The 25752-nt window shown below is 35.6% G+C and overlaps 1 protein-coding gene across 7 annotated transcripts in view; it reads left to right on the top strand.

Moving 5' to 3' along the window:
- CNOT6L (CCR4-NOT transcription complex subunit 6 like) overlaps positions 1 to 25752 on the top strand; it is a 144059-nt gene that overhangs the window by 79864 nt on the left and 38443 nt on the right. For all 7 annotated transcript variants that reach the window (XM_021100609.1, XM_021100608.1, XM_021100613.1 and 4 more), the window contains exon 5: positions 17507 to 17596. In XM_021100609.1, the coding sequence (XP_020956268.1) occupies positions 17507 to 17596 (90 nt within the window). The remainder of the gene's footprint in view (positions 1 to 17506; positions 17597 to 25752) is intronic.

Raw genomic sequence — 25752 nt, 5'->3', positions numbered from 1 at the left:
TCTCTAGCTTTATAGTCTTAGGAAGGTAAATTTGAAATAATTTCTTAATCAGTTTTAATAACCACATAATGGTACTACTTTGTGTCCCAAAAGAAGTGAGGGAGTAGAATGGAATATTTAAAATAGGACTGATATATTTAAAAGAAACAAAGAGAGTAGATTGCCTCTAAGATTCCATTTTGTCTTGAAACTGGAAAAGGGAGTGCCTTTCTTCTATTTCCTGTCTTTTGAAACATCGATATTGAAATTTTGATAATGATTTTGATAATCCTGTCTCAGTAATTTGTAGAAATTCTGTTTTGAGACTTGAGGAGTATGTGTGGAGGGTAGGTGTTTCAGGAGTTAGGATGAGAAGGACAATTTAAAAACTGTAGACACTGCCAGTCCAGGAGGTTGGAAATGTTCTTTTAAGTCATTTAAAAGAGAAATCCAAGCTATATTAATTTGATGGAAGAAAAGGTGTAAGTAAAAGCAATTCTCATACAGTTATTTTAAGATAATTTAGAATTCATGTTCATGCCTAAGGTATAATAAAGCAATACTTTCTCTGACATACGGACCAAAGAGTTTTCCTTAGGCATTAAACACTGATGTTCCAAATAATAAAAACATTAGAACTTTAATAATTGTGAAAATTTCTAGCTTTCTCCTAAGAATTACCTATCTCCTTTAAAATAAAATGGACCACCAGAGTTCCCTGGTGGCTCAGTGGGTTAAGAATCTAGCATTGTCATTGCTGTGGCTTGGGTTCCTGCTGTGATGTGGTTTGATCCCTGGCCTGGGAACTTCCATATGCTGTGGGCATAAATAAATAAATAAATAAATAAATAAAATGGAACATGGAAGTTGAAGATTCTTTTACTATGTAAAATTTTTTATTCATGAACTATGTCATAATATAAAAAGAGTAACAACATTTTATTTATTTATTTATTTTTGTCTTTTTTTGCCTTTTCTAGGGCTGCACCCGTGGCATGTGGAGGTTCCCAGGCTAGGGGTCTGATAGGAGCTGTAGCCGCCAGCCTACACCACAGCCACAGCAACGCAGGATCTGGGCCGCGTCTGCGAACTACACCACAGCTCATAGCAACGCCAGATCCTTAACCCACTGAGCAAGGCCAGGGATTGAACCCGCAACCTCATGGTTCCTAGTCGGATTTGTTAACCACTGAGCCATGACAGGAACTCCTGAGAGTAACAGCATTTTAAAGGAAATGATAAAATGAATGACAGTACATCCATTGTCCAATGTTTTCAGTATTTTTTTTAGAAATGTACTTTAAAAATCTAATTGTCAATTTATGTAGGAGGCAAAGTACTTATTTCTGTGTTATATAATGAGCTTCTGGGAATCAATAAATAAAAGATAGTCTAGTAGAGAGCATATTAATAGTTCATATCAGGATTTACAAATGGCTCTAAGAATAGAAAGTTGATCACCTTATATATAACAATAATTCACATTGAAAATATGCTTAATTTTTATCAGATTGGAAGAATTCCAGTAATTTGATAAAATAACTGTTGGTGAGATTATTGGGAAGTAGGCACAATCAGACCTTGTTGGTATCCATCTCCTGTGTGCTTTTTCTTGATTACATCCCTTCTTCCAGAGATTACTACTGTCCTAAATTTTGTTAGTTTCTGCTTTCCTTTCAGTCATCTAACAGGCATGATGAGCACATACTGTGCCAATTACTGAGGTTTTCTATGTATCAGTTAAGGGTGCTTTAACCTTTATATAAATGGAATCCTACTGAGTATAATTTTCTGTGACTTGGTTTGATTTGACTTTTCTTTTTGTTTTTGTTTCAGTCATCTTCATGCATGCATGTAATTGTAGTTCATCTGTTTTACGGCTGTATTGTATTTTGTTATATGAATATGCTGTAATTAATCCTTCCACTGTAGATATTTAGATTGTTTCCATCTTGTTTTGACTACTGTAAACAGTGTAGCCATGAACATTCTTGTACATGTCTCCTAATAGACTTCCTAGGAATGAAATCAAATACACATTCTTAGCTTTATCAGGTAATGACATGATATTTTACAAAGTAGCTATACTGACATATACTTCCAAAAGTAATATAATTTCCATTTTTCTGTCTTTCCAGCAGATACTGTTGTCAGATTTTTAAAGTTTTGCCAGTTACTGAATTTGAAACAGTTTCTAATTGAACTCTGAATTTGCATTTTCTAATTGCTAACAAAATGGATCATTTTTTCATATATTTATTGGCCACATTTCTTCTCTGAAGTTGATATTGATACCCTTTGCTCATTTTCACTTGGGGTATTTTTTTCTTATTGATCGGTAGGAGTTTTAAACTTTTGTCTATTTTGTATTGTAAATGTCTTTTTCCACTCTGTGCCTTTTCTTTGTTGGTATCTTTCAGTGCACAGATTTTATATTTTTTATTGTAGTTGAATTTAAGTGTTTTATTTTATGATTAATGTCTCATTTTCTTATTAAAGAAATCCTGGGAGTTCCCGCTGTGGGGGTTAATGATCTGGCTTCCCTCTGTGGAGTTGCCGGTTGCATCCCCAGTCGGGTGCAGTGGGTTAAGGATCTTTTGTTGCTGCGGCTGTGGCATAGGTTGCGACTCAGGCTTGGATTCAGTCCCTGGCCCAGAAATTCCCATATACTGTGAGGGTGGCTGAAAAAGAAAAAAAGAAATCCTGGCCTACCTCAGGTCAGAAGTAATTTTCCTATATTATCTCCTAAAAGTTGAAAAGTTTGGCTTGTCACAGTTAGTTCTTTCATTCATTTGGAATGTTTTTTTTTTTTTTTTTTTTTTTTTTTTTAATTATAGTATAAGGAGCCTCATTTTGGGAGGGATCTAATCTTTTTTTTTTTTCCTGTGACTAACCAGTTGTCTCAGCATCATTTAGTGAATAGTTTTCACTTTTCTTAAGACCCATCAGCAAAGTCATCTCCAATGTATCAACCCTATGTAGTAGGCCTGTCTTGGGATCTCTGTACCCAGTAGGCACTTTGTCAAACCTTGTACTAGTTACTATGTTGTCGTAGCTGTTATTAAGGCTTTATATTAAGATTTGATATCTTGTTGAGGAAAACTCTTTAAATTTTACTTTTGCAGTGCTTTGGCAGTTTGAATCTTCATACATAAGAAACAGCTTGTTAAGTTTCACAAAAAATGGTCTTGGGACTTTGGAATTGCATTGAATGTTTGTATCAGTTTAAGAATTGATATCTTAATTACATTGAGTCTTCCTGTCCATGGATTTGGGCATTCTCTCCATTTATTTAGATCTTATTTTACATCTTTGAATGCAGTTTTATAACTTTCTGAGCACTGGTCAGGCACATCTTTGTAGACTTGTTTTTTGATACCTTATAAGTTTTTTTTGTTGTTGTTGCTTTTATATATGAACCATGTCTTTTTTATTTTTAAGTTACCTTTTCTATTTGTTGTTGGGATATGCAAATTACTATTAAAAAGAAAAAGGTCTTATAGTAAGCCTTCTTGACTAAATTCTCATTTTTCCTAAAAATTTGTCTACAGGTTCTTTAGGGTTTATATGCAGATAATCATTTCATCTGCTGATAAAGATTTTGTTTCTTCCTTTCAAATTCTCATTTATTTAATTTCTTTTGCTTATTTTAATATACTGACTGGGATGTTTAATATAATATGGAATAGAGGCAGAGTTCCTGTCGTGGTGCAGCGGAAACGAATCTGACTAGGACTAGGTTGTGGGTTCGATTCCTGGCCTCGCTCAGTGACTTAAGGATCCAGCGTTGCTGTGTGCTGTGGTGTAGGTCGCAGATGAGGTTTGGCCCTGGTGTAGCTGTGGCTCTGGCATAGGCCAGCGGCTGCAGCTCTGATTAGACCCCTAGCCTGGGAACCTTCATATGCCGTGGGTGCAGCCCTAAAAAGGACAAAAAGACAAAATAATAATAATAATAATAATAAATAATGATATGGAATAGAGGCATTAATACTAGAATTCCTGATTTTAAAAGGAATTGATTTTAATTTTCTATTAGGAATATTTGGTCTGTATTTTTGGTTAAAATTTTTTTTTAGGTTCTAGAAGTTTCCTTCTGTTTCTGTTTTGCTAATACTTATTCAAGTGCTGAATTTTATTAAATGCTTTCCTTTTGAGCTGTTTACATTATTTGCTCATTTCATAGGTTGAAGTGTTAATTATGTGTAAGCATTTTTCCCCTCCAATTTAAACTACGCTTATATTCCTGAGATGAACTCAACTTGGCACTTTTATACAGTGCTGGATTTATTTTTATAATATTTGTCAAGAACTGTAAAGGCTCTGAGATTTTACCCTACTTACAAGCTAATAAGTTAGCCAGTTATGGTTTCATGGGTTGTCGTAGAAGACATGACGCTCTTGGGTCAGAGACAAAGAACATTATCACTCAAATTTTCAAATATAAGTATTGTAAACTAATTTTTAGACTATATGTTTGACCATTTGAGGGGCATCCCATATTTTCATATTTTGGTACAAAATATTCTCATTGCTTTGGCTTAAGTGTTTTTCTTTTTATGGCCACACCTATGGCTTATGGAAGTTTCCAGCTGTAGCTGGGACTGAGCTGCAGCTTGCAACCTATGCCACAGCTGCAGAAATGCCATATCCTTTAAACCACTACTTGGCTGGAGATTGAACCCTTGCCTCCACAGCGGCCTGATCTGCTGTAGTTGAATTCTTAACCCACTGTACTGCAGCAGGAACTCCTGGGCTAAGTATTTTTAATAGGTTATCATCATCTTCTTTGACTCATGATTTATTTAAAATTTCCCTGCATTTGTGATTTAAATTTAGCTTGTTTTATTGTTAGCTTTGAACTTAATTGCATTATGGGCAATTATGGTAGCCTGTAATAACTGGTTCTTTTACATCTGTTGATTCTTGCTTTATGGCTTAGTATATGATCAATTTTTGTAAATGTTTTACTGTATCTGAAGAGTATTGTTTCTCTAATTGTTGAGTATAGGTCTATATATTTCTCCATTAGATCAAATTTGTTGTGTTCCTTAGATTCTCTGTATCTTTGGAAATTTTCAACTGTTTGCTCTTTTTTTTTGCTTTGTTTTGTTTTGTCTTTTTGCCATTTCTTGGGCTGCTCCTGTGGCATATCGAGGTTCCCAGGCCAGGGGTCCAATTGGAGCTGTAGCCACCGGCCTACTCCAGAGCCAAAGCAACGCAGGATCCAAGTTGTGTCTGCAACCTATACTACAGTTCATGGCAATGCCAGATCCTTAACCCACTGAGCAAGGCCAGGGACCAAACCTGCAACCTCATGGTTCCTAGTTGGATTCATTAACCACTGAGCCACGATGGAAACTCCATGTTTGCTCTTTTAATAGTTAAGGCATATATGCGAAAATTTCCATTTAAATGGTGAATTTGTTCATTCCCTCATGTAGTTCAATCAGCTTCAGCTGTATATTCTTTGAGATTATTTTATTAGGTTTACCAACTATGCATATATGTTGCTATACCTTCTGGTAAATTGGACCAGGTCATAAACCTCTTCTTAGAGTTTTTATCTTAAACAGTCTGTGTTGTCTCATATTGTAACGACGCAAGTTTTCTTTGGTTAATGTTTGTCTAGTATATCTTTTCTCATTTGTTTACTTTCAACATTTCTGTGTACTTATGCTTAGGTGTATCTCTTACAAATAGTATATAACTGGACTTTGTTTTTAATCCAGTCTTTTTTTTTTTTTTTTTTTTTTTTTTTTTTTGTCTTTTTCTATTTCTTTGGGCCGCTCCTGCAGCATATGGAGGTTCCCAGGCTAGGGGTCAAATCGGAGCTGTAGCCACTGGCCTATGCCAGAGTCACAGCAACGTGAGATCCAAGCCGCGTCTGCAACCTACACCACAACTCACGGCAATGCCGGATCCTTAACCCATTGAGCAAGGACAGGGACTGAACCCACAACCTCATGGTTCCTAGTCGGATTCGTTAACCACTGCGCCACGATGGGAACTCCCAGTCTTTTTTTTTTTCATGTGTTGGTTCAGACCAGCTACCTTACCTTTTTTGTAGTTATCGATATTTTTGTGTTGTTGCTACCTTACCTTTTTTGTAGTTATTGATATTTTTGTGTTGTTGCCATCCTACTTTTTTATTTCATTTTGTTGTGTGATTTTTCTTTCTTTTTGCCTTTCTAAAAATAGGGTTTTTTCCCCTTGTTTGTTTCTCAGTCTGTATACTTTCTATTGGTTTTGGATTTGTATATTCTCATTGTGGACTCTTAGTGAATGCTCTTGAAATTGTATATTGAATATATTTTTGAAACAAATTTTTAGCAACTTGTTTACTGAACTCCATGTATGTAGTGAAATTGACCTGTTTGTTGACAAACGTTGACATTTAGTGAATGTTAACAGATGTGTGCAGTTGTATAACCAGTACCACAGTTGAGACATAGAACTGTTCTGTCACCTTTCAAAATTAATTTGGGTTCATTGAAGTCAGTACTTTGTTCTACTCAGCCCTTGGCAACTACTTTTCCAGAATGTCTTTTATGGAAACAGTGTGTGTAGCCTTTTTTTTTGGGGGGGGGTTGTCTTTTTAAGGCCCCTCTTGAGGCATGTGGAAGTTCCCAGGCTGGGGTCGAATCAGAGCTGTAGCTGCTGGCCTACACCAGAGCCACAGCAACGTGGGATCCAAGCTGCATCTCTGACCTACACCACAGCTCCCGGTAATGCCAGATTCTTAACCCATTGAGTGAGGCCAGGGATGGAACCCACGTTCTCATGGATCCTAGTCGGATTTGTCACTGATGAGCCACAATGGAAACTCCATGTGTGAGCCTTATGAAAGGAATGGATCCTTTCATTTAGCATAATGTATTTGAGGTTCATCCATTCATCCATCTTGTCTGTTTCAGTACTGCATTTCTCTTGCTGAGTAGTATTGCATTGTGTGGATATACAAGTTTTCATCTCCTCAAAGGTTGAAGGACATTTGGGTTGTTTCAGTTATGGGAAATGAGGAATAAAGGCACTGTAAACTTTTGTATAGATTTCTGTGTAATTTTTTATTTTCCTTGGATGAATACCTAGGAGTAGGGCTGCCAGATGGTATGGTAACTATATGTTAAACTTAATCAGAAACTGCCAGACTGTTTATCTGGCTGATAATCTAACATAGTGGATTTATCATTTTATATTCCTATGAAAAATATGAGAGTTTTAGTTGGCTGTGCGTCCTCATTAATGCTTCTTGGTATTATCAACATTTTTTTATTTTTTTCGTTCTAATAGGATGTACTAATATTGCGGTTTTAATTTTCATTTCTCTCATGAATAATTATACTTTTCGTGTGTTTATTTGCCATCTGTCTATCTTTGGTGAAGTGTTTATAACATCTTTTGCCTAGTTTTATTATTGAGTTGCTTTTTTTCAATTACTAAGATTTGAGAGTTAAGTATATGATCTGGATTCAAGTCATTTTTAAAATGAGTGTTTTTGCAAATATTTTCTCCCAAACTGTGGCTTGTATGTTTATTTTCTTAATAAGGCTTTTTCAAGAGGGATTTTACATTTTGATGATGTCCCATTTATCACTTGTTTTCATCTGTGGATTATGTCTCTGCTGTCACATCTAAGAAGTATTTGCCTCACTCAAGTACATGAAGATTTTCTTCTAGAAATTTTATAATTAGGTTTTATGTATAGGTCTGTGGTGTGTTTTGAATTCACTTTTGGATATACGGTGCAAAGTTTGTTCTTTTGTGTATGCACATTCAGCAACTCCAGCATTGTTTGTTGAAAAGATATAGTTCCTACACAGATTTTTTGCAACTTTGGCTAAATTCATTAGACCCAGATATATGTGGGTCTTCTGCTGGGTACATTATTCTTTCCACTGATCAAAGTGTTCAATTGCTGTAGCTTTATGATAAGCCTCGAGAGTATATAGTATGAGTTCTCCAACTTTATGGGTATTTTTCAAAATTGCTTTGCACCCTCTAGATGCTTTACATTTCCATATAAGTTTTAGAGTCAGCTTATGATTTTTGCAAAATATCCTACTGAAATTTTTATTGGAATTGTATTGAATAAGTAGATTAGTTTGGGGAAAGAATCAGTATATTAATCTTGAGACTTAATATTGAGCTTTCCAATCTATGAATAGAGTATACCTTTCTATTTTTCTTTGATGTTTTGTAGTTTTCAGCATGTAGATCTTGTAAATATTTTGCTAGACGTGCATACTTTTGCCAGATTTTCTGCTTATTTGATATTTGATGCTCTTGTAAATAACACTCAAAAATTCCCAATTATTTATTGACATTGTATAGAATTAAAATGCAGTTCATTAAAAAATATATTGACCTTTTCCCTTCAACATTTGTAAACTTACTACTTTTACAAACTCTTAATTTGTGAATAGAGACCCTTTCATTTCTTCCTGTCCTTTTTTGTTTGTTTGTTTGTTTGCCTCCTCACACTGGTGAGGACAATATTAAATAGGGATTTTAATACTGCATATCCTTGCCCCCTTCTCAGTTTTAGGGAGGAAGCACTCAGTCTTTAACCATTAATTATATCAGGTGCAAGTTTTTTGTTAGATGCCTTTTCAGGTGAAATAAATTTTTCTTCTCTTCACATTTGCTGAGGAGTTTTGTTATTTATGCAAGTTGAATTTGGTCAGATCCTTTCTCTACAACTGTTGAGATGATCATATGACTTTATTTATATGTGAATTACATTGATGTTTTATTCATAGATAATCAGCCTTCTATCAATAGAACTCACCTTCTATTCCCATTATAAATGCCACTTGGCCATAATGTATTCTATTTTTAATGTATTTTTGTATTTGATGTGCTAGTATTTTGTTGATGATTTATACATTTATGATTGTAAGACATATTCTGTAGTATTTTTCTCATAATGTTTTTGACTAGCTTGATATCAGGATAGTACTGACTTCATAAAATAAGTTGGAAAGTATTACTAACACTTCTGTTTTTTTCAGAGTTTACATTTGTATTGCTTTCTTAAATTATTGGTAGAATTTTCCAGAAAACTATAAGGACTTGGAATTTTTTTAGTTGAAAAGTTTTCAACTACTAATTCATTTCCTTTCATTGATATAAGACATTGAGATTATCCCTGTGCTTTTAGTATAGCCACTTCAGTTCTCTTTTAGTTACTGTTTGCATGGCATATCTTTTTCTATTCTTTTACTTTCAACGTATTTGTGTCTTTGAATTTATAGTGTGTTTCTTGTGGCTAGCATATAATGAATCATGCTTTATTATTTATTCTGCTAATCTCTACTTTTTAATCAGTGTCTAATCCACTTACATTTAATGTATTTGGTGATAAAGGAGATTCATGTCAGCCATTTTGCTATTTGTATTCTATATGTGTTATATCCTTTTTGTTCCTCTGTTCCTCAAGTAATGTGTTATGTGTCAAATGGATATTTTCAAGTGTACCAGTTTAATTCCTTTGTTTCTTTTGCTGTATTATTTTCTTAGTGGTTACTCTGAGTATTACAATTAACATCTTAGTTTATAGAAATCTAATTTGGATTAATAGCAGATTAATTTTAATATACAAGAATTTTGCACCTATAGCTTCATTCACTTCTCTTTTATGCTGTTGTAACCACAGATACCATCTTTTTTTACATTATCTGCCCTTCAGTGTAGATTTATTGGTGAATGCAATTATCTCTTATATCAGCTAGGAGAAAAAAAGTTAAAAACAAAAATTACATTTATATTGTCTTTTATTTATTTTTTGCTTTTTAGTGCTGCACTCACAGCATATGGAATTTCTCAGGCTAGGAATTGAATTGGAGCTATAGCTGCTGGCCTACACCACAGCCACAGAAACACCAGATCCAAGCTGCATCTGTGACCTACACTACAGCTCACAGCAACGCTGGATCCTTAACCCACTGAGCAAGGCCAGGGATTGAACCCCCAACCTCATGGTTCCTAGTCGGATTCGTTAGCCACTAGGATCCGATGAAGCCATGGCAGGAACTCCATCTTCAATGGTTTCTAATGAGAAATCAGCTGTTAATCTTTTTGCGGATTTGTATACGATGAGTCACTTCTTTCTTGGTACTTTCAAGATTCTTTCTTTGATTTTGCACAGTTTTATTATAATTTCTCTAGGTATGGATTTCGCTTGTATTTTATCCTACTTGGAGTTTGTTGAGCTTCCTGCATAGGTATATTAATGTTTTTCTTTAATTTGGGGTGCTTTTAACCATTATTTATTTAAATTATTGTCCTGTTCTTTTCTCTTTTCCTCTTCTAGGATTTCCATTATGCATATTTTGACATACTTGTTCTTTCATAGATATCTGAGCTCTGTAATTTTTCTTCATTCTTTTTTCTTTCTTTTCTTCAGATACTATAGCCTCAACTGACCTATCTTCAAGGTTATGGGTCCTTTTTTCTACCTGTCCAATATTGCTCTTAAGCTCTTCTAGTGTTTTTTTTTTTTTTTTTTTTTTTTATCTTAAAATTTCTATTTAGTTCCTTTTTATAATTTCTCTTTTTTGATATTCTGCATCTGTTGATACATTGTTCTCCTACTTTATTGTTAAGTCTTTAGAAGTGATTTTCTTCAGCTCTTTAAACATATTAAAAGAGTGGATTTATTTGTTTATTGGTCTTTTTTGTCTTTTTAGGGCTGCACCTGCAACATATGGAGATCCCAGGCTAGGGGTCAAATCGGAGCTATAGCTGCCGGCCTACACCACAAGCACAGCAACTTGGGATCCAAGCCAAGTCTGGGAATTACACCACAGCTCACAGAAATGCCAGATCCTTAACCCACTGAGTGAGGTCAAGGATCAAACCCATGCTCTCATGGATACTAGTCGGATTTATTAACCACCGAGCCACTAGGGGAACTCCTAAAATAGTGGATTTTTAAAGTCTTTTTAAAAATTACTCAATGAATTTTATTACATTTATAGTTGTACAGTGATCATCACAACCAAATTTTATAGCATTTCCATCCCAACCCCCCAGCACATCCCCCTACTCCCCAACCTGTCGCATTTGGAAACCATAAGTTTTTCATAGTCTGTGAGTTGGTATCTGAACTGCAAAGAAGTTCATTGTGTCTTTTTTTTAGATTCCACATGTAAATGATAGCATATGATGTTGGTGTCTCACTGTCTGACTGACTTTACTTAGCATGATAATTTCTTGGTCCTTCCATAGTTGCTGCAAATGATGTTATTTCTTTCCTTTTAATGGCTGAGTAATATTCCGTTCCACATATACTCATTGTGTATATGTCCCACATCTTCCTTATCCACTCCTCTGTCGATGGACATTTAGGTTGTTTCCAGGTCTTGGCTATTGTATATGGTGAACACTGGAGTACATGTATTTTTTTGAGTCTTGGTTTTCTCTGGATAGATGCCCAGGAGTGGGATTACTGGGTCAAATGGTAATTCTGTTTTTAGTTTTCTGAGGCATCTCCATACTGTTTTCCACAGTGGTTGCACCAATTTACATTCTCACCAACAATGTAATAGGATTCCCTTTTCTCCACACCCTCTCCAGCATTTATTGTTTGTAGACTTTTTTTTTTTTTTTTTTTTTTTTGTCTTTTGTCTTTTGTCTTTTCGTTGTTGTTGTTGTTGCTATTTCTTGGGCCGTGCCCGCAGCATATGGAGGTTCCCAGGCTAGGGGTTGAATCGGAGCTGTAGCCCCCGGCCTACGCCAGAGCACAGCAACGCGGGATCCGAGCCGCATCTGCAACCTATACCACAGCTCACGGCAACCCGGATCGTTAACCCACTGAGCAAGGGCAGGGACCGAACCCGCAACCTCATGGTTCCTAGTCGGATTTGTTAACCACTGCGCCACGACGGGAACTCCGTTTGTAGACTTTTTGATGATGGCCATTCTGGCTGATGTAAGGTGGTATCTCATAGTGGTTTTGATTTGCATTTCTCTAATAATGAGTGATGTTGAATATCTTTTTGTGTGTTTTTTGGCTATTTGTATGTCTTCTTTGGAGAATTGTCTGCCCATTTTTTGATGGGGTTGTTTGTTTTTTTGGCATGGAGCTGCAGGATGTGTTTGTAAATTTTGGAGATTAATCCCTTGTCATTTGGTTCATTTGCAAATATTTTCTCCCATTCTGTGGGTTAACGTTTTTTTTAAGTCCTTGGATACAGTGTTTATTCTTGGGGCAGTTTATACTGATTGCTTTTTTGCTCCTGTGTATGAGACACACTGTCTTGTTTTTGTGTATTTTATAGTTTTTTTGTTGTTGTTGTTAATAATTGGACATTTAAAATAAAATGTAACTTTTACAAAAAAAAAAACCAAAAAACAAAAAACAAACGTCGTGGCGCAGTGGTTAACAAATCTGACTGGGAACCATGAGGTTGCGGGTTCGGTCCCTGCCCTTGCTCAGTGGGTTAACAATCCGGCGTTGCCGTGACCTGTGGTGTGGGTCGCAGACACGGCTCGGATCCCGCGTTGCTGTGGCTCTGGCCTGGGCCGGTGGCTACAGCTTCAATTGGACCCCTAGCCTGGGAACCTCCATATGCCACGGGAGCGGCCCAAGAAATAGCAAAAAGACAAAATAAATAAATTAATTAAAAAAAAATAAAATAATATGTAACTTTTGAAGTTAGACTCTCTCCCCTTCCCAGCTGCTTGTTATATTTGTTGTTTGTTGCTTTAGTAACTTTTCAGAATTAATTCTGTGAATTTTGTGTACTTTATCATGTGTGGACATTGAAGTCTTTATTCAGTTCATGGTCACCCAATGATTGGACAGAGATTTCCTTAAATGCCCATAACCAATAAGCCTCCCACTCTTGGCCAAGTGCCTACATGTGTATTTTGGGACACACCTTCAAATCTCAGCCAGGAAGTTTATAACTCTGCCTTGTCCTTCACTTCCTACTTGTGTCTGATCTTAAGGTCAGACAGAGTTGAGAACCTAGGCTCTCTCTAGGTATTTCCTAAGCATGTGCACTGGCCTCCATGTATGTATAACCTTCTAGAGTCCCAAGAATATGTCAGAGCTTTTCAAAACCCCTATTGATACTTCATTCCCAAGCTTTTCCTTTTAAGTTTTTTGGTTAGTCTATTGTTTGCCTCAGCTGTTTACATGACCTGAGATACCCATAGATTTAAAACATTTGCCATTAATAGTTTCCTCAAACATTACCCCCAACCCCACTTCTCCTCTTAAGGAAGAAGTCTTTTAACATTAGGCAAGAGTCAAGGAATCACCACATAGGTCCGATAACTACTAGTATTTGGGAATAAGTCTTTGGAATTGTTCCAGATCAGTTTTGGTGCTCCAGTGGCTGTCAAGCTGCCCTGGAAGTAAGGGACCAGGAAAAAAAAAATTCGATAAATTGCTGTGCTTTTATCTTGACTAAATGTTCCCTGTATTGCTATAGTCATTAGTTAATTTCTAGAATTTTGAATTAATGGAGTCTACAATTTTTACTAGCTTTTTTTGTTTGTTTTTGTTTTTTCATTACTGCTTTTATGGAGAGGCAAAATTTTAGAGGTCTTTTACTCTGCCATTTTTGCTGAGTTTTCCATTTCTTTTTGAATAAGCTGTGGGAGTTTCTGTCTTTCAAAGAACTTATTCATTTCTTCTAAGTTGTTGAATTTATGGACATAAATTTTTCCTAGTGTTCTCTATCCTTTTAATGTCTCAAGGGCTGTTCTCTGTTTCATTCTTGATGTTTATAATTTGTATCTTTTGTTCCTGGTTAAAGAGGGATTTATTAATTTTATTGCCTCTTTCAGAGTACCATCTTTTGGGTTCAATATTAATCTGTTTTTTGTTTTAAATTTTATAGATTTTTGCTCTTTATTAGTTCCTTTTTGTTTCTTTGGGGGGCTATATTTGCTCTTTTTTTTAGATTATTAATATGGGAGTTAAAACATTGATTTTAGATTTTTCTTTTCTTTTTGCTTTTTAGGGCTACGCTTGTGGCATATGGAAGTTCTCAGGCTAGGGGTTGAATTGGATCTACACCTGCCAGCCTACGCCACAGCCACAGCAACATGGGATCCAAGCCATACCTGTGACCTACACCACACCTCACAGCAACACTGGATCCTTAACCCACAGAGCAGGCACAGGGATAGAACCAGCATCCTCATGGATACTAGTTTGGTTTGTTACCGCTGAGCTGTAACGGGGGCTCCTAGATTTTTCTTTTCTAATAAAAGCATCTAATGGTATGTATTTTCCTCAAAATGTTGATTTAGCTGTATCCTACAAATTTTGATCGTGTGTTTTCATTTTAATTTAACTAAAACATTAAAAAATTCCCTGTGACTTCCTCTTTGGCCCATGTATTATTAGAAGTATGATGTTTAATTTCAGAATAGTTGGGGATTTTCCAGATACCTGTCTGTTGTTGGTTTCTTGTTTTATTTTGTTGTGGTCATATGGTGTGCTTTATAAGATTTCATTCATTTTAAATATATTATAGTTTGTTTTCTGGCCAAGACTATGGTCTATTGGTAAATATTCATGTGTACTGGGAAAGAATGTATATTTTCTTGTTCATGAGTAGAAGATTACGTAGATATCAGTTGGTTAACCATATTGTTCGGGTCTTCTTTATCTGTATTGATTTTCTGTCTACTTTGTGTAGAAGAGTATTAAAGTCTCCAATACCATCTTGCAACTCTGTGGAGATATTATTCCACTGTATTTTGGCTTCCATTGTTGTTAATGAATTTTGTTGTCATTCTCATGTTTTTTCTTTTGAAGTAGTTGGTCCTTTTTCCCTATCCGATTTTAAAGTTTTCTATTTGCATGGGCATTTTCTAGTTCTCAGTACAGTATAAAATGAAAGTTTTCATAAACTTCTTTGTATATGTTGTGCTTTTCATATCAGTTTGAAGTTTAAAAATAGCTTTTGAAATTTGCAACTTTTTTCTTTTCAAATATTGCCTCTTCTCATTTCTCCTCTCTCTGGTGAGAATGTAGGTTGTGTTTACTGTTTACTCTAGTTGTGTGTCAGAATCTAAAAATATTCTCTTGTGTCCTTGTTTTTTTTTTTTTTTTTTTTTTTTTTTTTTTTTTTTTTTTTAGGGCCACACCTGCTGCAAATGGAGGTTCCCAGGCTAGGGGTCAAATCAGAGCTGTAGCTGCTGGCCTGCACCACAGCCATAGCAATGCCAGATCCGAGCTGCACCCATGACCTACACCACAGCTTACGGCAACACCAGATCCTTAATGCACTGAGTGGGGACAGGGGTCGAACCTGCATCCTCATGTTTCCTAGTTGGATTCATTTTCGCTGAGCCACGACAGGAACTCCTCGTGTCCTTGTTTTTATGTCCTCTGTTGTCCTTGGATCTTCCCAGAGACTGAGTGGGGTCTGAAGCTTGCAGTTCTCAGACCTCTGTTAATGTGGTGATGAAGTGTGGAAGGAGAGGAAGAGTGCGCTCGTGCGGTGTGCTCTCAGTCTTTTGATGAGGCTGAATTGGGTGTACTCCTCCCCATGCACATCAGGCTTGAGGGGGCTAGGGTGGGCTGTTTCTCCTATCCCAGGTTGTTTAGGCTTTGGTAAACTGCACTTGGTTATATTCTGGTAAAATAGATTCCTTTGTGGGAAGGATTTGTTAGAGAACAGTTTCTTTCCTTCCCCTGCCAGAAGCACAAGAGGATTTTTTTTCAGTCTTTATAGTGAGAACCTGGTAGGATTCCTGGGGATGAAATTCAGGAAAGTGTGGAGACCCCTAAGATTGGGTTCTCTCTAGTTTTTAACTCTCAAGCTAATCTTCTCTTAGTGTCCAGCAATTTATCAATTACAAGTGCTCCAACCAATACAAGCTCCAGCCCTGGGCTTCTGCTCCCACTAGACTGTGTCTCTCTGATCTGGCTGCTTGTGTTTAGGACAGCACTTTGCCCTATCACCTCAGTTGTGGGGCTGGGAGTGACAACTTCCCATCTCTTTACATTTTGGTCTGGAAACCAAAGTAGCATTCTTTCTTTCTAGAGCTCCAGTTTAATGCATATTAAGATTTTTTTCTGCTAATTTCCGTATTTTTACTGCCTCATGTTTTTGGACTCTCAGTGATGCATTTTTGGTAATTTCTTTGAATATATTTTTCCTTGTTGACTTGTTTTATTTTCAGCTGTGAGTAATCTGTTGCCCAACTCATGATATTTTTTCCTCTAGTATTTTATTGAGTTACAGTTACTTACAGTAAAATATCCAAATACTGAAGTGTGCAGCCTGACTAATGTTGACAGCAGTATGCACATGTGTCACCACCGCCTAACTCAAGATATAGAACTTTTCCCTCACTGCAGGAAGTTTCCTTTCCCCACTTATAGATCAGTTGGAAACTTCCAAATGGATTTTCACCACAGTTGTATTATTTTATACCTGCACTAGCGGTTTCTAAGGATTCCAAGTACTTCCCATTCATTCTAACTGCTTCATTGGTGTTTTTAAATTTTAGCTATTTTGATTGGTGTGTGTTGCATTGAAGATTTTGCCTGTTTTTGTTTTTTGTATTTTAAGGGCCACACCTGAGGCATATGGAAGTTCCCAGCCTAGGCATTGAATCAGAGCTGCAGCTGCCGGCCTGTGCCACAGCCACAGCAACACCGGATCCAACCTGTGTCCATGACCTACACCACAGCTCATGGCAACACTGGATCCATAACCCACTGAGCTAGGTCAGGGATCAAACCTGAGTCCTCATGGATACTAGTTGGGTTTGTTACAGCTGAATCAGAGCAGGAACTCCTGCTTGTTTGTTTTAATGGTTAAAACCTTCATTTCTGAAAGTTCCACAGTTTTTTTGTTTTGTTTTGTTTTCAAATCTGTTTGCTAGAGTATTTTTGCATGTTTGTTGTAACAAGTATTGCCTTTATTTCTTAAGGGAATATATTGACTGTTAATAATAGTTTATTTTTAGTGTTTGATAAATCTGTACTCTTAGTATTTAGATACCCCTGCTCATGGTCGTAAAAAATTCTTATTTTCTTCTGATATTTCACTAACTCATCTTGGTAATGATAGATTTTCTTTTCTCCATTTGTAATATAAATATTCTAATTAGGAAGATCCTTCTTTTTCATGATATCACACATTCTTTCCCATACAAGGCTGTTTTTCTTTCACTTAGAATATTGTCTTCAAAAATAAATATAGAACCTTTAGGGTTACTTCAGTGGGCCAAGTTGTGATATTAGCTTAGAATTAACCAAGGTTTATACATATATGTGCATGTATGTATGTATGTAGATGTGTGACTTTGACAAACTCAAATGGTAAGTGTACAGTATAAGCAGTGAAAACTGGAAAGAAACAATTCTTCTCAAGTTTTTCTTTATGACTACCTTAACAAAGAGTATTTTTTAATTCATGTGATTTCTTTAAATTTAACAGATTAAATACAGTAAAATTCACTTTAGAAAATTAGTATTTTGTTTTATGTGCACATTTGTTTCATCTCCCTGTGGTAAGTCTTACAGATTTTATTTTTGTCTTTTTCTTAGGCAATCCTTTATCACAGGATATTCTCAATTTATACCAGGACCCAGATGGAACCCGAAAGCTACTGAACTTCATGCTTGACAATCTTGCAGGTAACTATTACTGACAAAGCAATAAATTCTACAGATACTGCTCTTAGCTAGTACATCACATTTTGCTTAAGCGCATCTGACCATTTTTTATAACTGCTTATAGGATTGAAGTTCCTTTAATTAGTATATCCCATGGTAGTTACGGGAAATTCATTTCATATACTCTGGGCTTTATATTTGCTAAGCAATTAGGAGCTTAGTTACCTTATCATGTTGAATTTTTTTAAGAACCTCGGAGGTAGGAATTTTTACTGGCACAGTAGACATTTTGAGATTCAGAGAATAAGTTATTTACCTAAGTACACAGCTGATTGATGCTGGAGTTGTGAACCCAAGGTGGTCTTGCTCTTAACCATAGGGGTACATAGTCATCAGTTGTCTGAATTTGATGCAGATTTCTTGGAACTCACATATTGTACACAGATTTCATGAATGAAATGATTCTTTTGATTCACTACACGTTTGTGGAGATCTTGCAAGCAGGATTTTTATTAAGAACACCAAAAAGATTTGGGAGTTCCCTTTGCATCTCACCGGTTAACGAACCCGACTAGGATCTATGAGGACTCGAGTTCAATCCCTGGCCTCGCTCAGTGGGTTAAGGATCCGGCACTGCTGTGACTTGTGGTGTAGGTCACAGGTGCAGCTCGGATCTAGCGTTGCTGTAGCTGTGGTGTAGGCTGGCAGCTGCAACTCTGATTCGACCCCTAGCCTGGAAACCTCCATATGCTATGGGTGCAGCCCTTAAAAAACAAAAAAACAAAACAAAAAAAACCCACCACATTTATCTGATTAAAATGTATTCCAGCTGGAATTTTTAAAAAATGTATTAAGTATTTGATTTAAAACATTTTTTAATTCATATATTTTTCTTGGAATGATGCCTTTAAAAAATATAGTATCCTGAAAGAGAGCTAGAAAAATCTAGATTCCAGCACAGTCCATCATCACAATATTTTGGTTCTACTCTACTCCTCTCTATCATAGAAGACGCCCACCTACATACAAAATTTTTTAAAGTAGTAAATTTATGATGAGGTAAAACCAAATTAATATTATTTGAATTTTTTTGGCTTTAAAGACTAAAAGTTGATTGATGGGAGAGAGATAAAAATCCTATTAGAGAAACCCTTTTAGTAAGAAATTAAGAATATGTGGCCATTTAATTAAGTTGTATACAAAGCAGGTGTGTTATTTCCTTTTTGTTTTAAGAGTAAGTTATCTCTTAAAAAAAAAAAAGAGTAAGTTATCTCTCTTGTCTATGTGGATGATAGCCAGTGATCCAGCCACATGGCAAGGGGGGGATGTGTATGTGTAATTTTTTATTTATTTTTTTTTTGTCTTTTTGCTATTTCTTGGGCCACTCCCACGGCATGTGGAGGTTCCCAGGCTAGGGGTCGAATTAGAGCTGTAGCTGCCAGCCTATGCCAGGGCCACAGCAACGCGGGACCCAAGCCGTGTCTGCAACCTACACCACAACTCACGGCAATGCCAGATCATTAACCCCCTGAGCAAAGTCAGGGACCGAACCCACAACCTCATGGTTCCTAGTCGGATTCGTTAACCACTGCGCCATGATGGGAACTCCTGTGTGTGTAATTTTAAAGGAGTTCTTCATGTGTCTTAGATATAAGCTGTTGGTACAAATGTTGCAAATGCTTTTTCCCCTGCTCTTGTTGCTTTTTCACTCTTAGTTTGTCTCTTGATAAACAGGAAAAAACTTAAAAAGTATATTCCACTTTATTGATCTTTCCTAGAATGATACTACTTTTGTGTTCTCTTTAAGAATTTTTCCCTACATCAAGTTCATGAATATATTCTATGTTATTATCATAAAACTCTGTTTTTTACTTACAATATTTAGAGCTATAATCTCCCTAGAACTGATGTTTGTGTAACACAGGAATCAATTTTATAACTTTTCCATGTGTATATTAAATTGACCCTGAGCCATTTATTAAAATGATTGTTCTTTCATCACTGTTTTTTGCACCGTCTTTGTCATGAATTGTCAAGTGTTTGTGTGGATCTGTTGCTAGATTCTCTATTTTCTGTTCTCTTCCACTAGTCTTTATGGCAACATAATACTGTTTTTAATTATGATAGCTTTAGAAAATGTTTTGGGATTCAGTAAAGTTTTCCTCAGTTTGGTTATAAAGTCTTGACTAATTTTGGTCTCATGCTTCTTTTTGCCTTCTATTTTTATTAAAATTGCTGGAATCAGCTTTTCAAATGTCTTCCCTCTCCCAAGACTAGGGATTTTGATTGAGGATACAGCTGATCCTTGAACACAGTTTGAACTGCACGAGTCCATTATATGTGGGTTTTTTAAAAAAATGAGTATGTCCTACAGTACTCTAGGAACTATGTTTAGTTAAATCTGTGGATGTAGAACTGCAGTGGAAGGCTGACTACAAAGTTCTATGCAAATTTTCAACTGTATGAGGGTCAGGGCCCCTAACCTACATATTATTCAAGAACCAATTGTATATTGAATTGATAAATTGCTTTGGAAAGCAGTAACATGTTTAACAACACTGGGTTATCTAATCTAACAAGGTAGGATATTCTTTCATTTACTGTGCCTTCTCTGATTTCTCTCAGTATTGGGTTATGTTTCTCCATAGTGGTCTTGTGCATTTTTTATTACATTTATTCTAGGTACTGATTTTTTTCATGCTTTTATATTCTTTGTGAAAATAAATATTAACTTAATGGTTATTGCTGATTTGTGGAGTACAGTTGAGTTTTGTATACTTATTGGTATTCAGCTACTACCTTAATGAACACTTGCTAAATACATATTCAGCCACTTTGCTCAATTCTTTTTGAATCCTATTAGCATTTTAATGTCAATTTATGCAATCATATCACTTGTAAATAATGACACTTTTCTTATTCTTTTTGTAATTCTTATATCTTTTATTTCTTTTTCTTGCTTTATTGCTCTCACTGAGACCAACAGTAAAATGCTAACTATAAGTGGTCCCAGTGGGTATCTTTGTCTAATTTCATTATTTATTAGCTTTTAATAATTTATGATTGGGTGATGTTCACTGTAGTTTTTTATAGAGATAACTTTAATAAAATTAAGGAGTTTTCTTCTATTCCTAGCTTGCTAGGAGAGTCTCATTTTTTAATATAAATAATCGTTGAGTTTTATCAAATGCTTATTCTCTATTGAGATACATGTATAATTTTTATCGTTCATTCTTTTAATTTGGTAATTACACTGATTGTTTTTCATATTATACCACCTTTGTATTCCTAAAATAAACCCAAGTAGGTTGTAATGTATTATTACCCTTTCTACATATCCCTGTATTCAGTTTGCTAATGTTTTTACTTAGGATTTTTTGCATGTGTGTTTGAGATTGGCCAGTGATTTCTCTCTTCAGTATTGTTGTCGTTTTGATATAAAGGTTCTACTGGCCTCATACAAGTTATCGAGAGTTAATTTCCTTACTTTCTATTATTTGGAAGAGTTTATTTAAGGTTTGTGTTCTTTCTTTCTTAAATGTTTGGTAGAATACATGAGCCTGAGATTTCTCTGTAGGAAGTTTGTTACTGATTTAATTTCTTTAGTAACTGTAATACTCTTCTGATTTTCTGTTTTTCTGTCAGTTTCTGAAAGTTTTGTTTTTTGGTAATTTGCACATTTCGTCAATATCTTCAAATTCATTGACATCCAGTTGTTCTGAATAATCTTTTTATGACATTTTAATGTCCATTTAATGTATAATGATGTCTTTTTTATTCCAGATGTTAGTCGTTTGTGTTGCCTGTATTTCATGAGGATTTATCAATATTTTCTTTGAAGAACTAATTTTTAGCTTTGTTGGTTGTCTCTATTATATGGGTTTTTTTTCAGTATCAGTGATTTCTTATCTTATTTCTTCCTTCTGCTTTTTTTGGGTTTCATTTGATTCTTTTTTCCTCCCAACTTCTTAAGATTAACACCAAAATCATTCACGCTTAGACTTTCTTTTTTTCCTCTGATGTATTCATTAATAAATCTTCCTTTGCACATGGCTTTTAACTGAATCCAGCAGGTTTTAATTTAATTTTCTTTATCACTTAGTTCAGCGTATTTTCTAATAGCTCTCATTTCCTCTTTAATGAGTCATTTGAAAGTTTATTTCTTTTTAGGAGACTTTTTCTAGTTTTTCTTTGTCATTGATTCCTACCTTAATTCTATTGTGGTTAGAAAATGTACTGTGGTTGATTTAAATTTTTAAAATATGTTATTACTCAGCACTTGCTTACTTTTTGTAAATGTTAAATATGTACCTTAAAAGAATGTGCACTCTGTAGTTGTTTGGTGCAGCGTTCTACGTATATTAAAGTTTGTTTATTGTTTGAATATGTTATATATACTTAATGATTACTTTGTTTTTGTTCATTAGAGACAGAGCTATGTTAAAATCTCCCACTTTGATTGTAGATTTATTTATTTCTTGTAGCTCTTGCAACTTTTTTTTTTCTTTGTCTTTTTGCTATTTCTTGGGCTGCTCCCGGGGCATATGGAGGTTCCCAGGCTAGGGGTCAAATCAGAGCTGTAGCCACCGGCCTACACCAGAGCCACAGCAATGCGGGATCCGAGCCGCATCTGCGACCTATACCACAGCTCACGGCAACACTGGATCCTTAACCCACTGAGCAAGGCCAGGGATCAAACCCGCAACCTCATGGTTCCTAGTCAGATTCATTAACCACTGCGCCATGACAGGAACTCCTCTTGCAACTTTTAATTCACACATTGGGGACATTTTTATGTTTCATCTTTCTGGCTATTTCAAACTTTTATCATTATGCTGTTCTTGTTACTTTGATACTAATATATCTACATGAAAAAAATATAGCTGCATGTATTCTATTTTGTTTAGAATTTGCACCATATATCTTTCCTTTTTTTTAATGTTAAACTTTTCTGTATCCCCTTATCTTAGTATTTCCTTTTGTCTGCTTGCTTTGGGTTTATTTTGTTCTTTTTCTTATTTGAAGTAAAATTTTAGATTGTTGATTTGAAATTGTTCTTCTTTTTATCTGTAAGGATATATAGCACTACGCACTTTATAATTTCCCTCTCAGAACTACTTTAGTTGCATTTTATGCATTTTGATATGTTGTATTTTCATTTTCATTCTGTTTAATGTATTTTTAAAAATTTCTTTTGAGTCTTCCTCTTTGACTCATGGATTATTTAGAAATGTGTTGTTTAATTTCCTTTTGTCTGTTATTAACTTTTTGTTTGATTCCAGTTTGGGACCAGTTGGGAAACAGTCTGTATTATTTCAGTTCCTTTAAATTTGCTGAGGTCTGTTTTATTGTCTATCTTGGTGAACGTCCTATGAGTGCTTGAAAACAATATATGTTCTGCATTTGTTGGATGGAGTAATCTATACATGTAACTTAGATCATGTTGGTAGTTGGTGCTTTTTAATTCTTCTATTTATTTTTGTAATTTTCTATCTAGTGGTCTTATTAAGTGCAGACATTATGGTGTTGAAATCACCAACTGTAATTGTGGATTTGTCTATTTCTCCTTCCAGCTCTGTCAGTTTTGGCTTCATGTGTTTTGCAAGTTGTGTTGTTTGGTGTATACATATTTAGGGTTGCTACATCTTCTTTGTGAATTGATCTTTTTATCATTGTGTAATCACTTTCTTTGTTCCCAGTATCTTTGCTCTTAATGGGTCCTTTATCTGATATTAATATAAACCACTCTGGCTTTTTTTTTTTTTGTTTCATGTTTACATCTTCTTAGTATCAGCTTTACTGTGTGTTGTGGTATTTGAAGTGAGTTTCTTGTATCAGCAGACAGTTATGTATATGTTTTCATATACTCTGTCAAGACTCCACTCTTTTAATTTGTGTGTTTATTAGACTATTGATACTTAAAGTTAATTTTTTTGTTTGTTTTGTCCGTGGCACACAAAAGTTTCCTGGCCAGAGATTGAACCTGCACCATAACAACCCAGGCCACTGTATTAACAATGCCAAATCCTTAACCTTGTTGCATTCTGAATGGTTACTTTAGAAATCAAAATATACATACTTAGCACAGTCTATTGATACTGGCGTCTCATCACTTTAAATGAAGTACTGATGCCCTACTTCCATTTGTGTCCCTTCACCCTCCCTACTTGTGTGTGTGTGTGTGTGTGTGTGTGTGTGTGTGTTGGGCTGCACCAGGAGCATATGGAAGTTCTCAGGCTAGGTGTCGAATCAGAACTGCAGCTACTGGCCTAAGCCACAGCAGCACAAGATCCAAGCTGCATCTGCTACCTACACCACAGCTCACGGCAATGCTGTATCCTTAACCCACTGAGTGGGGCTGGGGATTGAACCCACATCCTCATGTATACTAGCTGGGTTTATTACCTCTGAGCCACAATGGGAACTCCAACCCTCCCTACTTTTAAAATATAATTGTCTATAATATTTCCTCTACCTTCAGTGAGTACCACACAGATGTTACAATTTTTGCTTCAGACCACAGATGTGTTAAGAAGCTCATGCAGAGAAGATTAATTTGTTATACATACCTTTAATTTTACTCATTCCTCATTCCTTCTATTTGATATTCCATTTCTTCTATTGTTATTATTTTCTTTCTGTCTAGAGAGTTTCCTTTAGCCTTTCTTTAAGGGCAGGTCTGCTAGCCACAAAGTCTTTTAGTTTTCCTTTGATAACAACTTTATTTTTCCTTGATTTATGAAGGAAAGTGTTGCTGGAAACAGAATTTGAGGTGACAGTTCTTTTAGCACTTGAAAAATAATTCTCCCATTTCCTCTGGCCACCATGGTTTTAGAAAAGAAACCTTTTGTTCCTCTTTAGGAAATGCGTCTTTTCTCAGATGTTTTTGAGATTCTTTGTCTTTAGTTTTCAGCAGTTTCATTATGATGTGTTTTGGTACGGTTTCTGCTTGAAGTTTGCACATCTTGAACTTCTATACTAAATTTGGGAATTTTCAGTCATTATTTCTTAGAATACTTTTTAAGTCTATATTCTGTTTCCTCTCTTTCTGGACTCTGATAATAAGATGATCTGAGATCTTTTGTTATAGTTCCGCAGGTCCCTTAAGCTCTGTTCTTTTTGTTTGTTTTCTCTTTATTGTTCATTTGGGTAAATTCTCTTGATTTGCCCTCAAATTTCACTCATTTTATCTTTTGTTATCCTTACTATTGTGCTCTTCCACTTCTTTGCTGGCATTTTCTATTTTTTCATCTGTTTTAAGAGAATTTGTAATTTTTGAAGCAGCTCTATCATGGCTGCTCTAAAATTTCTGTCAGATAATTTCAACATCTGTATCATCTCTGTGTTGATTTCTGTTGGAAGTCTTTTTTCACTTGAGTTGCGATTTTTCCTGGTCTTTGGTATGACCAGTGATGTTCACTTGGGCCCTAGATATTTAGAATATTATGTTAGAAGACTCAGGAAAAGTCTCAGTAGCAGGCAACTGCCCAGTTTAGTTTTAGCATGTGGGTTCTGTGGGCCCTTCCAGGCTCAGCTTGCACTCACACTGTGGGAGACCAGGCCACTATGAGGTGTGGAGTGGATTAGATTTTGGGACTCTGTTGATGTCACCATCAGCAGCTTTGGGTCGTCACTACCACTGGCTGTGGGCTTCTCACCTATTCCCTGCTGGGCTTTCCCCTTTTCATTCCATTGGTCAGAGAAGTCAGACTTTTCTTGCCCTCCCATCCTTGTTTACTCCTGATGGCTTCAAGTCTGGTTGCAGTGCTGTCTAGAACTTAGTGTGGCAAGTATAGGAGATAAAAATGGGAGAATAGTTTTATCGCATTTTAGGTATGATGTTGAAAGACGTATTGCATGAAAGACACACGAGTATAATATTCTCCTTTTAAAAAATGTTAAAATTCCAGTTAAGACTATATTTTCCTTTGACCACGAACTTTAATTCTAGTTCCCTCCATGTAAGAGTAAATGCACATATAAGTTGGGTGTGTATCCTTGTAGGCATTTCTATAGACATTTACATATAAAAATTATACCACGTAGAAATTTAATAGTATTACTTTGCATGTGTGTTTTACATTTTTTCTAATAAAATTTTTTTCTTATTACTATATATTTTTCTGCTTTTTTCCCTCTCAACAGTATTTTTTACATGCCTTTCCACCTTAGCACAC

Source organism: Sus scrofa, chromosome 8 (assembly GCF_000003025.6).
Source record: "Sus scrofa isolate TJ Tabasco breed Duroc chromosome 8, Sscrofa11.1, whole genome shotgun sequence".
In the NCBI taxonomy this organism is placed as follows: domain Eukaryota; kingdom Metazoa; phylum Chordata; class Mammalia; order Artiodactyla; family Suidae; genus Sus; species Sus scrofa.
Note: the sequence above shows the minus strand (reverse complement) of the source record. Positions and strands in the feature narration are given on the sequence as shown.